The sequence below is a fragment of the Polypterus senegalus genome, chromosome 9 (assembly GCF_016835505.1).
Source record: "Polypterus senegalus isolate Bchr_013 chromosome 9, ASM1683550v1, whole genome shotgun sequence".
NCBI lineage: Eukaryota > Metazoa > Chordata > Cladistia > Polypteriformes > Polypteridae > Polypterus > Polypterus senegalus.
The window spans coordinates 66,622,787-66,636,275 of record NC_053162.1 but is presented as its reverse complement, the minus strand read 5'-3'; the positions used below and the strand labels follow the sequence as shown (position 1 = coordinate 66,636,275).

The following is a 13,489-nucleotide window of genomic DNA, read 5'->3' as shown; positions in this document are numbered from 1 at the left end:
TATAAACGCAGCTGCTCAGAGGCCTTTCTTCCATGTGTCTGTGCGTATGAAGCTATGGCTGACTCGAGGTGGCATGTCACGGTAGACATTGCCTTCCCTCTTCTTTGTCTGTCAGGACTCCTAAGCTTCATTCTAATGTGTATGTCTCTGCTTGGTTTTTGGCTCTTTCACTTGGTTCAAGAGTCCATCAGGCTTCAGGGCAGTATAGGCTGGCATCATAAGTTGGTGGCCAATGGTTTCTGCAGCTGCATATTTTTCTCTGGCCTGTGGGTGTTTTGTGAAGAATTTGCATCTCAGTCGATTAGTAATCCTCCTGCAGAATTCCTCTTCCTCTTAGATACCTATTAAAAAAATTTCAGCTAAGCAATAAATGTGCAGATAATGAAAGTCTCTGATGTAAGTTGTTTATCACCCGATTCCAAGCAACATTTGTGTTTTTCACTGCCAGAGTCACTTAAAAAGCCCACTGCTGACATGCCTCTGGGAGTCTCCACTATCATATTAAAGCTCCAGAAGTGGAAAACACCACAAAGCTCAGGTTCCGCTTTAGTATCCAGTTACACATCAGGATAACTGGATTGTGGCTTTTAGTACAACAGACATAAAAACCTGGGTCTTCAAATTGCCTTTGCTAAAAGTTTAAATTTAAATACATATTTAATTATGCTAATATTATAATTGTTTCAGTTCAATAATTCAAAGTATCTTCACATATTCCTGCAACATTTCTTTTTTCTGTAATAATTTAATTTTGTAAGACACTCTACAGACTTCAAAACATCTATTTGGTGAAAGGGAGTTGCTGTTTTATTCGCATAAAATGCCTTGGACAAGGTAGTCTGATGTCACATGACATGAGAAAAAAGAAAAACATTTGCAATAAGTAAACTGAACCTCCCAGTATTGTTAAAATAATTTGATTGTTAAACATGATTTGCCTTTTAATATTTTCATCTCACTGATTGGAACCGATCTTGTTTGATAATTTTTCTGTTATTCTTTTTTTTTTTTTTTGCTATATTTCTTAGACATATGTGAATCGCAATAGGAAGCTGCAAAAATGTTTCAATCAAATTTTTGGAACAGTAACATGTTTGAAATACATATAATACAAAATAAAGAAGGATGGAAGAAGGTTAACAAAAAAGTAAGATTTTGATATGTTAATTTTTATTGTGTTGGGGTGATGCAGTGGTTAGTGCTCTTGCCCCACATATTTAGAACCCTGGAATAAAATCCCAGGCCCAGTCGCTATCAGTATGTAGTATGAATATTCTCTCCATTTTTTTCCAAGTTTTCTTCCTGAAACTCAAAACTGTGTGGGTTAGGTTAATTGGTGACCCTAAAAGTGGTTTGATATAATTAGTAATTAGTAATCCCTACCACATCCTATAGTGCCTGAGTGTGTCCAAAAGCACTGTGCTCACGGATGGTGCCTGCTTTGTGCCCAGTGTTGATGGAGTAGTGTCTGAGTCCTTTTGACACTACAGTTGGCTGAAGCCGTTTGGTTGGTTATAGTTTAGGTATGTGGCTATAGTATGAACTATTGCCTAAAGCACTGGACTGCAAACTATGAGCCTGCCTATTCAATTCCTTACTTGACTCATTCAGAGACACTGAACATGCCAGTTATCTTGTTGCTGCTGAAGTTGTAGAACTATGGAAATAACTGCAGTTTCATAAGTGGCATGTTCATTTGGAAAAGCACCTACTAAATACAGTAAATGTATGAATATTCTGGTTCATAGTGAATAGTCTCAAATAATACTTCACAAATTTGTTCAAAAGATGTAAAATTGTCAAACAACATACAGTATAGAGTTACCCAATCAAAGAAATAGGAAGCAAAATAAATACAAATTAAGTATTAAACACAAACATAAAGCATAAAGTAGCATAAAGTGTATATGAATGTGACAGATTCACAATACAACAGAATTGTTTTTACCTAGAATTTTAAATGTTCTCACCTATTAAATCATACATGTATGTTTTACCCCATTATAGTAAAAGGATCAGGACTTTTCTCTTTTATCTGCCTATTAATTTAGAATCACATTTCCAAAAGTCATCCATTAATGCATGCTGGATTACTGGAGTAGTGGATTTCCCAGCATTTCTGACAATTACCTTTGTATATTATAATGAACAGCTTATGTTATTACAAAATCTTTCTAATCTTGCTGGAAAATATTTTATGAGACCACATTACATGTGGTATAAAGTAAACATGTTTATGCAGTGTCTATATCTGAGGACTGCTTGGGCTTTAGCACTTTATACCGCATTGGTAAGATTAGCTTAAATAGAGAGTAGTAAAGTGTTCATGAAATCTTATAAACCCTTCCATCAAAAATGTTAAACGTTCCAGTGAGTCAAATCTCCGTGTTTTCACAGCATGGTTCACAGTGGTTTAAGTGATATTCCAGTGGTTACCATAATCTCCAGCATGATACTTATACACTGATATGTTGATTGCAGTCTAAAACTAGCTGTTATAATGTAGTTCTTGGGTCTGTTCTGAACAAGTTATAAATCTGAAGAGCTTGAACTAATCTAAAGTTTTTGAATGTCAGGCTAAGAACCAGGTTGGGTTGTGTTTTGTGCAAAGTGTACTCTACAAGCCTGCATTCAAATCATTAGCCATGTGGACCTTGCATGTTACTCTGTTTTTTCAGATATGCTGTTTTTTTCCACATTAGAAAATCTTGTGAGCTGGGTTAACTGGTGACTGCAATTGGCCTCATATGTATATTGTTTTGGTTGTGTGCATGAACTGGGATTGTAATGGGCTTACATCCTATCCAGGGTTGATGACCAATGCTGCTGACCTGATCTTGAATTGGATTAAGTGGGTTGAGAATCTTTTGTCATGTCGTGTGCATTGTTTGCTCTTTGATGATTATTAAACTATCTGGCATATTGTTAGTGTCATGATGGTGCAGTGATCAATGCCACTTCCTCACAGCCCTACAGTTCTTGGTTCAACTTACTGTCCATGTAAAGTTTTAAAATTCTCCAGTAGTATGATAAAACAAAATTGTGTATATTTTTGAATGGTAATTGTGGGTGAAAGAGCCAAATGTCTTTTGTGTCCCATGTTGTTATTAAATAACACAATTCTTCTCAGAAGTGAATCTAGCTCCAGGCAATACAACTCTAAAACTATGCCATTAAAATTATTGTTAATTATAGCTGTAACTATTATCTCAATACTATAATTCAATCACATTTGGTTTATGATGTGGTATATTGCATACTGTAGGGCTGCTGACTCAAAGCTCTGAGTGACTGGGTTTCACTGCTTGAACTTTCACTATACAAGTACAGTTTGTACATCTTTTACATACAGTATACTCTGACTTCAATGTCAATGTCAATTTATTTATATAGCACATTTAAAACAACATAGTAATGTTGTGGCCAAAGTGCTTTACAATAATAGAATAAAAGAAAAAGAAAAACAATTAACATAAAACATAAATAGTAATAAAATATAAGAAACATACATTAAAATATAAATAACGTTATATAATCACAAAGAGGAAACCATCAGTATTACTGAAGGTCACAGAATGCAAGTGAATAGAAATGAGTTTTTAATCTTGTTTTGAACAGTTCAATTGTAGACGACTCCTTTATGTGATGAGGTAAAGAGTTCCACAGGCGAGGAGCAGCAGCTGCAAAGGCCCTGTCCCCCTTAGTTTTACTCTTACAACCAGAGACAACTGACCAGAGGATCTAAGCATTTTGGATGGCTGGTATAAAACACACAATTCAGATAAATAGGCAGGAACAAGCCCATGTAAAGATTTAAAAACTAGCAACAAGATTTTAAAATCAATTCGAAAACTGACAGGCGGCCAGTGTAAAGAAGCTAAAATAGGAGAAACTGAGTCATACTTTCTTGCCCCAACCAGAAAGTGAGCGGCAGCATTTTGGACCAGCTGTAACCTGTGTATCAGAGATTTGTTAATCCCAGAATACAGCTAGTTGCAGTAATCGAGGCGAGGAAAAATAAAAGCATGAGTAGCTTTCTCAAGATCTTTAGAAGATAAAAAAGGCTTTATCTTACCTAATAGACGAAGTTGGAAAAAGCAACTCTTGACTACAGAATTTACTTTACTATCAAAGGTAACACCAAGATTGCGGACTTGAAGTTTGGAAAAGACAGAGTAAGAGCCAAGAAGTCCAAGACCAATTTGGACTTTAGCTGATGGACCCACTATAAGCACCTCCGTTTTATTTTGATTTTAATCAAGAAAATTTTTAGTCATCTAGGATCTTAGTTCAGACAGACAGTTGTGGAGTTGATTTGTTGCAGAGTTGCAGACAATAATGTAAACCTGAGTATCATCAGCATAGCAGTGAAAAGAAATGTTAAATTTCCTAAAAATCGCTCCAATAGGGTAAAGGTATATAGAGAATAAAATAGGACCCAAAATGCATCCCTGAGGAACACAGAAAAAGAGGAATTAAAAGTCACTGAAAATTGTCTACCAGTTACAGTAAATATGACCTGAACCAGTTAAGAGCAGCCCCTTTAAGCTCAACAAGATGTTTAAGCCACATCAGCAATATTTCATGGTCAATGGTGTCAAAGGCAGCAGACAGGTCAAGGAGGAGAAGGACTGCCGCATCTCCTGTCAGTAATAAGAGAGATATCGTTGAACACTTTCAGGTGTGTCGTTTCAACACCATGGTAACGCCTAAAGCCAGATTAGTAGATCTCAAATAAATTATTGGAGTTAAGGTGATCGACCAATTGATTATAAATAATTCTTTCTAGAATTTTAGCCAGAAATGGCAGTTGGGAAATTGGACGAAAATTGGTTAAAACTCCAGGATCTAATTCTGTCTTTTTTAGATGGGGACGGACTGCAGCATGTTTAAAAAATGAGGGCACAACCCCCGAACTAATAGAATCATTTATAATCGTTAGTAAGGATGGGCCCAAAACATCAAAGGCTCCCACTAAGAGACGTGGTAGAACAATATTGAGGGTACTGGAAGCTGGTTTAAGGGTGTCAATAGTTCTTTTTAGTAGTGAAAGTGAGACTTGATCAAAGGATTGTAGGACAATGCCATGATTAACAGTCGGAAGTTTATATTCAGTTTCAACAATGCCACAGGAGATAGTATCAATTTTGCTGACAAAGAGAGATACAAACTGCTCACATGAATGAACAGTGCTATTTAATCTAAGGAAATAAGGATTCTTTGAATGACGGAATATTAAATCGGCAAAGAAGTCTTGTTTCGATTTCTTAACTTCAACCTGGAAATTGAAAAGAGAAGTCCTGAAAATCTGTTTAGAGACAGTCAGTCCATCTTTTTTCCAATGCCGTTCAGCAGTTCGACAGGCGCGGCGCAGTGATTGTGTATTTTCATTTAGTCAGGGCGCAGGTCTTACCTTATTACTGCGTATCATGGGCGGAGCAATTGCATCTAAAACTGTTTTACAGGAGGAATTAAATATTACGACAGAATCATCGATATCATTATTTTGGTCATGCACATAAAGACTAGAGAAAATGGTTTTAAAATCAGATATAATGGAAGGGTTTAAAAAGCGTGAGCAGCGTGGGGGACAACTATTAGCCAGGACATCAACAGTAATATTCGGATCCATCATTATAGAAAAGTGATCTTTGAAAGAAACATCACATAAATCAATATTATTCACTGAAATATCCCGAGTAAGAACGAGATCAAGGGTGTGACCGATAGAGTGAGTTGACGTATTAATATGCTGTATAAAATCAAATGAGTCCATTAGTGATAAAAAGCTATTGACCAAAGGTTTCAATTGACAACAAACGTGAATGTTGAAATCACCAACAATAAATACTTTGTCATGGGAGAGGGTGATATCAGCCAAAAGATCAGAGAATTCAGAAATGAAAGTATCATTAATTACAGGAGGTCTATAAACCACGGCAAACAGCAGAGAAGGGGAGCTGCACACTTTGAAAAGTTGACTTCCACCAAACATCCTAAAAATATGCATTTTACTATAAATGGCAATTTTCAAATTGGTACCTTGTAAGTAAATGTAAGTTTACTGTGCAACTGGTCCTCATAATAAACAGGTGAATGGATTATGATACCCAAAAATATTGAAAATGTTATGTTTTGGGCATTTAGGCTAAAGTTTAAGTATGTAATGTTACTTTTTTGGCCACATATACAAAACAATAGGGAACACCAACTTACCTATCAGTATTACAATGAAAATAGTCAATAACTGCTGTTATAATCCAATTTTAGTAATAATATTTGCCATGGTTGCTTTACACTACTACTGCAGAGGCTACATTTGTAATGGATATTCCTTCTTTTAGCTCATTTCATGACTTCAGGCATTTCTGAAATGTTTGTGGAGCAAACAAACCTCACTATAATCATTTCTCCCTATCCAATTTGTGTCTTTTTTTTCACTACAGCTGCAGTCAGTTCTTCAGGTAAACATCAGCCAGGTCCACATTGATGAGTGTCCACAGGCAAACTGCAGGGAGAATGCTGGCTGCTCCAATCACCTGACAGTCAGTGACACACCCACAGTAGTGGATTCAGGAAATGTGTCCTTGGTGTCTCTGACAGTGATGGTCACTGCAGTTTGTGCTTGCAGCAATCGGGAACATATACACCAGTCATGTTCCTCTTACCCGCGAAACCCTTGCCACAATGGAGGTATTTGTGTGGACAGTCTCAATGGATATAGGTAAGCTACTTTTTCAAGCTGACCTTCATTTTTATATGGTAAATTGGGTGCTAATAAATAGTAGGTCACATTTTCAGTATCATTATTACAAAGTCAATGTCTAGGTTACTAATAAATAGTGGGCCACTTTTTTAGTATCATTATTACAAACTCTATGTCTAAAAACTATGAATGACATTTTAAATAACAGAATATATGCTGAGGACAGGCTATTCAGCCCAACAAATGCTCCAATCTTTTCACCTAGTTTGTCCAAAATGACATCAACTTGAGATCTGAAGGCCCCTGAAGTCCTGTTATCCACCACACTACTTGATACTTTAATTCACTTGTCCGTGGTTCTTTGAGTTAAGAAAAACTTTCCTAACATTTGTGTGAAATATGCCAATAACAATTTTCCCATGTGTCCATGTTCTTGTTACAGAATTTATTTTAAAATATAGCTCCAATAAACTGTATTAATTCCTTTCATAAGTTTAAACGCTTTGATAATTTCCTCTTCCATTTTTTTTGCTTAAACTTCCATAGAACTCCTTTAATTTTTCTTCATTCCTCTTAGTCTCAGAGTAGCCCTAGTTGCTCTCCTCTGGACTTTCTCTGGTGTTGCTACTGTAAAGCTCTTTTGTAGTATGGAGACCAAAACTGCACACAATACTTCAGTGAGGTACTTAATGATAACCTACTTTAACTTTACACTGCACATCGTGGTATATAACCCAACATCCAGCTAGCTTTCTTGATCACTTCTGTGCACTGTCTTGATGTTGATAGCGATGAGTTCACTATGACTTTCCTGTCTTTCTCATAAGGTATACATTCAAGTTTCAAACCTCCCATTTATATGCAAATCTAAAGTTTCTAGTTCCTTTGTGTAATACCTTACATTTTTTTACATTCATTTCATCAGCCACAAATCTGCCCATGCCCTTTTTCAACAAATTAGCTGATTCTACATTATCTGCTCTTCCATCACTATTTATTCTTTTTAGTTATGCATTTTTATCAGACATTTGATTAATAAGTCATTATAAATTTTATTCCTGTGTTACCAGTATTACAATTTTTATGTGAGTCTGCTGATTTTCCTGGAGGGATAACATTTGATGATAGATTGACAGATTGAGCAATTAATTTAATTCCTCTAAGTGTTTTTAACAAATAAGAGTTGACAAAGCACGCTCCAGTTTGTCTTCATTTTCAAAGACTTCATTGTTAGTAATTTTATCAAGTCTCTATCAATGCTTATATTAGGCATTTAGGTAACACAATGCAAAGAACATATTTGCAATTTGCAAGTTACCTGTATATTCAAGGAACTTCAGTCACATTTTCAGCGGTAATGATTTGCTTGAATGTATGATTTAAACTTGTTTTTTGTAAACAGGTTCTTGATATATACTGTAGACAGAGAGCATTTGGTATTTCTACGTGGCAAACCTGAATCTATTTATTTTCGCATAGGCACTTTTTAATGGGATATTATTGTGAACAAAAAAAAACAGCTTTAGCTCCCTGAACAAAATTTCGATGATATTCATGAATTGCTGGCCCTTTGCCAGTTTCCTGTGAAGAATGTCACTTTATATTGTAGAACATGTCTCAGCCATGATGAAAATTCATGATACTCATGAAAATTCAATTGATGCAAATATATCGGCTTTTCTTGACGGACAGAAACTTTGCCATTTAACGCATAAACTGAATGCAGTTAGTACAATGCATTCTTTCTCAAGGACCTGTCTGCTTTCATTCTGGATACAAAGGTATGGAATATGCAACCTTTTCTTTTTTATGCATTCTTATTATTTAGTCATCTATTCAAGAAGAATTCTATTATAATAATTATTATTCATGTTTAATAGAGAAGTAGGCATTATTTATTTTTAAGAAGTCAATCATTCCTTTTCTGAAACCACAGTATTCCATATGGGGTCATTAGGAAGCCAGGACCTGTCCAAATATCAAAAGATACATGGCATAGTCCTTCCATATATGAGATACTAAGCCATTTCATGGCACACATAAAATATAGCCATACACACTCTTGAAGAACAGCAAATCAAAGACAATTGACAGATCAGTATTTCATTGGAATGTGAATGGAATAAAAGCGAATGTAAACTCAAAATATTTTAGAAGAATGTCTTTGCATCATATCAGTGTATATCAGCTTAGTCCAAGTGTCTTTCCGTTAGATATAGAGCACAATTTAAGCAGGGTATCCTGTCTAGGTTAAACAATTACTCCATATTTGCCTTATACACTTAGGGCTTATGGACCCTGCTATGGAAAACACGGCAATCCCACCTGTCACTATAACTGTCAAAATGTAGAATATTTTTACTTAGTAGATTTTGCTTCAGGGAGATTTTTTGGCTGTCTGTTCATTTAACGATTTTTAAAATGAATTTTTATATCTCATATAACAAAATTTGCTGAACTCAGCACCATTGAGCATGGTTAGAGAAAGTTTTATGAGCCATTAAAATTATCTAAATCCCTGTATTAAGTTGACCTAAAAACTGAATGTAATCTTCAACTAAGTCATAATAAAAGATAAGGAACAAATGATTAAATATATGACCCCCCCCCCACCACCACCACCACTTAAATATTGCAACTGATGGCACTTCCTTTAACAGCATTGACTTCAAAGCATTCATTTTTTCTATTGATTTGTCCTGCTTGCCCGGGATGCAGAACCGCTTCCATACATGGATATTTTTTGCCGCGCTATCTACAGGACATGCCACTTTATTTCAGTTGAGTTGAGGTCTGTACTTTGAGGTGTTCCATTCCAAAATACCCATTTACTACTGCTAGGTGTTAACCTGGGTTGTTAAGTTCAATGTTGTCCTTCATGTCCAAGCGTTAAAATGCAGTCAGACACTCTGGCAATCTCCTAAAGACTTGGCGAAATTCAAAATTAGTTAGTGCTGTAATGGAGTAATGTTGTTTCAAATACAGTATAATGTTTTATAGCAGAGATGAGTCTTTATTTGTTGGCTAACATAGTGTTTCTCATTCCTTCCATAAACTTCCATTGTCACCTTATCTGTCCACAGAATTGTTTTTACACTAGTCTTCAAGATTTTCCAGGTGGTTTGTTGCAAACAATGAATGCTCTTTTTGAAGTGTGGTTTCCTATTTGATCTTGTTCATTGTCTTTACATCTGCTGACCCATAATCTTGGACATTAACCAATGAAAGGGAGGCCTGCATGTCTTTAAATGCTACTTTGCATTTGTTAGTGATTTTTAAAGGTTGCTTTGGAATTAGTTTAGATGAGTAACCACACCTATGTGTAGTGAAAATGGAGTTTGATTTTGTCTATTTGAGCATCACTGATGCAGGCAAAAATCTTTTAAAAAGTTTTGAAACGATTTTTAGACATTTTATCTACTGTAACTGATTGCCAGCTTATTCTTAATACAGGTAATTATTGTTAATGTTCACATACTTTTCTTTCATCAAACACACTCAATGTTGCATCTATATGCTGAGTATAACCACATGAAAAGTAAATGTATTTCTATTATGATTTAAATGAAGGCCACATCATCATTTGTTTTATCATAGAAGGAACCAATGGTGACCCTGTCTCTTAGGGTTTTGGTTTGCTTTTATTTTTTATATATATATATTTTTTTTTTTGCATGGGTTACCTAAATTAAATAGTTATTTAGGAGTTTTGGGCTCCTCGTTATGATTATGAATTTTATTTTTGGAAAAACTGTTTAAAAAATTATGTAATTTTATTTTTTACCCTTTCATCCACCATTTTATATTTAGTATTATTGCTGCTATGTGTTGCTGTCATGGTCAGAAATGCTTCATGCATTGCTTAGGTCATGTCCTTGGAGTTTGTGACTTTTGGTTAATAGGTCGGCGGGGTGAAAGGTCAACTAGGAAATGGCTTCCTTATCTGAGTTGCAGATACAAATCCCTTTTTGTAGAAACCTTCCTAAAAGTTTTCTTCCTAGATCACCTTTTGCTCTCTACTTTTGACTGCAATTTTTGTCTCTTATTTGGGCTTTGATGCATGTGTCTTTGATCCCCCTGTTTTGACATTTGTTTGTTACTCATGTACTCTCACTGTCATTTCTCAGATCTTGTCAGCTCACTGACATCACACTATTCTTGCCTTAAGACTTTCTGTGTAGGCTTGAGTATCTCAAACCTTTGACTTTTTCTCTTTTAAATTGCACTTACCACCCTGTTGCGAAGTTGCAGCCTGTGGTCACCATCAGGGTAAACTACTGTTGACTGCATCAATGTTAAGAATACCTTCTCCCTTCTCTTATATCTACACCCCTGGTAGTTTCTGAGAAAGACTGGTAAAGCAGAAAAGCAGGTTCAAAAGTTTATTCACTCAATACAGAAAAAATATTTTCTAATTTATTATTTTTAATGTGCCAAAAGTAGAAGCAAAGCAAATAGATGTGAGAATTCAAAACAGTACATCCCAATGTGCCTAGATATCAGGTGACTCTTTCAATCTCACTTTATGTTTCTGAGCTGGCAATCTGTCATCCGGCATGATCTCCGTTTGGAATCAATGAAACTAGGGAGAAAGATGGAGAGAGAGATGATTAGCTGCTTGTACATTTATCCTGGTGTTGTTCTTCCTTTCTACCCCTTGGCGCACTGAGGTGTCATAGTTTAAGGACCAAAGCCCCCTGCCCTTGTTCTGGTTTCATACCCCTGGGCCAATTCGACCTAGGCACAATTTATGTTCTTGAACCTTCTACCAATCAGTGTTCAACCATGACCATTCACTAGGGTAAAACATTTCTTTTTGCCTTGCAGCCCCTAACCTGTGATTAATGTGTCCATTAAGATGACCCCATGTTCATCTATTAACTGGTTTATTATATATTGAATAAAAACATAGAGTTGTCCTCTAGTAAATTCTTTATCATTACAAGAATGTCGCAAAATAACCTATTATAATATAAAAGCAAAAGCAACATACAATTGTTCAAAATCTGCATATACAGTAATCCCTCCTCAATCGCGGGGGTTGCGTTCCAAAACCCCCCGCGATAGATGAAAATCCGCGAAGTAGAAACCATATGTTTGTATAGTTATTTTTATATATTTTAAACCCTTATAAACTCTCCCACACTGTTAACATTATTAGAACCCTCTAGACATGAAATAACACCCTTTAGTCAAAAATTTATACTGTTCATGACAAGACAGAGATGACAGTTCTTTCTCACAAGAATGCAAATATATCTTTTCTTCAAAGGAGTGTCTGCCTCAGGAGCAGAGAATTTAAGAGAGAGAGCGAGCGCTCGCAAAGAAAAGCAAACAATCAAATAATCAATACGTGTGCTTTTAAATTTCAATAAAGCGGCATTTTTCAGAGGAGCGTCAGTATCTTCTAAGCAAACAGCCTCTGTGCAAACAGCCCCTCTGCTCACATCTCCTCCATCAGGCACAGAGAACGTCAGAGAGAGACAGCGAGATTAAAGCAAACAATCAAAAAATCAATATGAGTGCTTTTAAATATGCCGAGCACCGCAATAAAGCGGCATTTTTTAGAGGAGCGTCAGTATCTTTTAAGCAAACAGCACCTCTGCTCACAGCCCCTCTGTCAGGCGCAGAGAATGTCAGAGAGGGTGAGAGAGAGGCAGAGACAAGCAAACAATCAAGCACCGCGCGGGAAGCATATCTTATAGCATTGAGGAGTTTTAGTTAATATGTAATACATGCTCTGATTGGGTAGCTTCTAAGCCATCCGCCAATAGCGTCCCTTGTATGAAATCAACTGGGCAAACAAACTGAGGAAGCATGTACCATAAATTAAAAGACCCATTGTCCGCAGAAATCCGCAAACCAGCGAAATGTCCGTGATATATATTTAGATATGCTTACATTTAAAAACCGTGATGGAGTGAAGCCGCGAAAGTCGAAGCATGATATAGCGAGGGATTACTGTATTAATATTTTAAACCAAATTAATGCTATTACACTGTATAGCTAATTTGAAACACATCACAATATTTTTATGATATTAGAATGTCCAAACATTATGCATGTAAACAGTGTAAATGTGGCAAACTACAATCATCTCTTCACAAAAATTACTGCCAATTCTGACCACTCTCTTTCCATTGTATTTTGCCTTCATAATCATGGGTATGCTAGCATGTTGTCTCAATTCTCCAAGTGATGACTACTGATGACATGTATTATTTTATACCCAAATGAAAGGTTTCCAGATCCAAGGACTGAAATATAGGGCAAGGCATTTAAAGCATACAAAAGTTATGACTAAGGTCATTAATTATCAGTGGATTCCACATTCAAGGTCATTAAAATCAAATGCTTGTTTTTCTTTTTGAAAGCAATGAATACACTTTTATAGAAGTATCAATATTATAGAATGAACTAAAAAGCTTGCTCTTGTGTCTTTTTTTTTAAGGTGCCAATGCCCATCACAGTTTGAAGGCCCAGACTGTCAGCAGACCAAACACAGCTTCCACGGTGATGGTTATGCCTGGTTTCCTCCCTTGAGACCTTGTTTCGATAGTCACCTCTCTCTAGAATTTATAACAGAGGTTGCAGATGGGCTGTTGCTTTACACAGGCCCTGTGGCAGATCTGGAATTGTGGGACCCTGAAGATTTCATGGCAATTGGTATTTTATGAAAATTGGCAAGATACTTTGATCATGTGCTATTTTACATGCATTGAAAGCTTATTTAAATGAAACTGTTAACTTGAAATCAATTACTAACAATATTTTGAACTACGG

At 36.0% G+C, this 13,489-nt stretch overlaps 1 protein-coding gene across 1 annotated transcript in view; it reads left to right on the top strand.

Moving 5' to 3' along the window:
• si:ch211-186j3.6 (neural-cadherin) overlaps nucleotides 1-13,489 on the top strand; it is a 631,501-nt gene that overhangs the window by 499,686 nt on the left and 118,326 nt on the right. Inside the window, exons 22-23 of the mRNA XM_039763170.1 lie at nucleotides 6,447-6,724; nucleotides 13,158-13,372. Of these exons, the coding sequence (XP_039619104.1) occupies nucleotides 6,447-6,724; nucleotides 13,158-13,372 (493 nt within the window). The remainder of the gene's footprint in view (nucleotides 1-6,446; nucleotides 6,725-13,157; nucleotides 13,373-13,489) is intronic.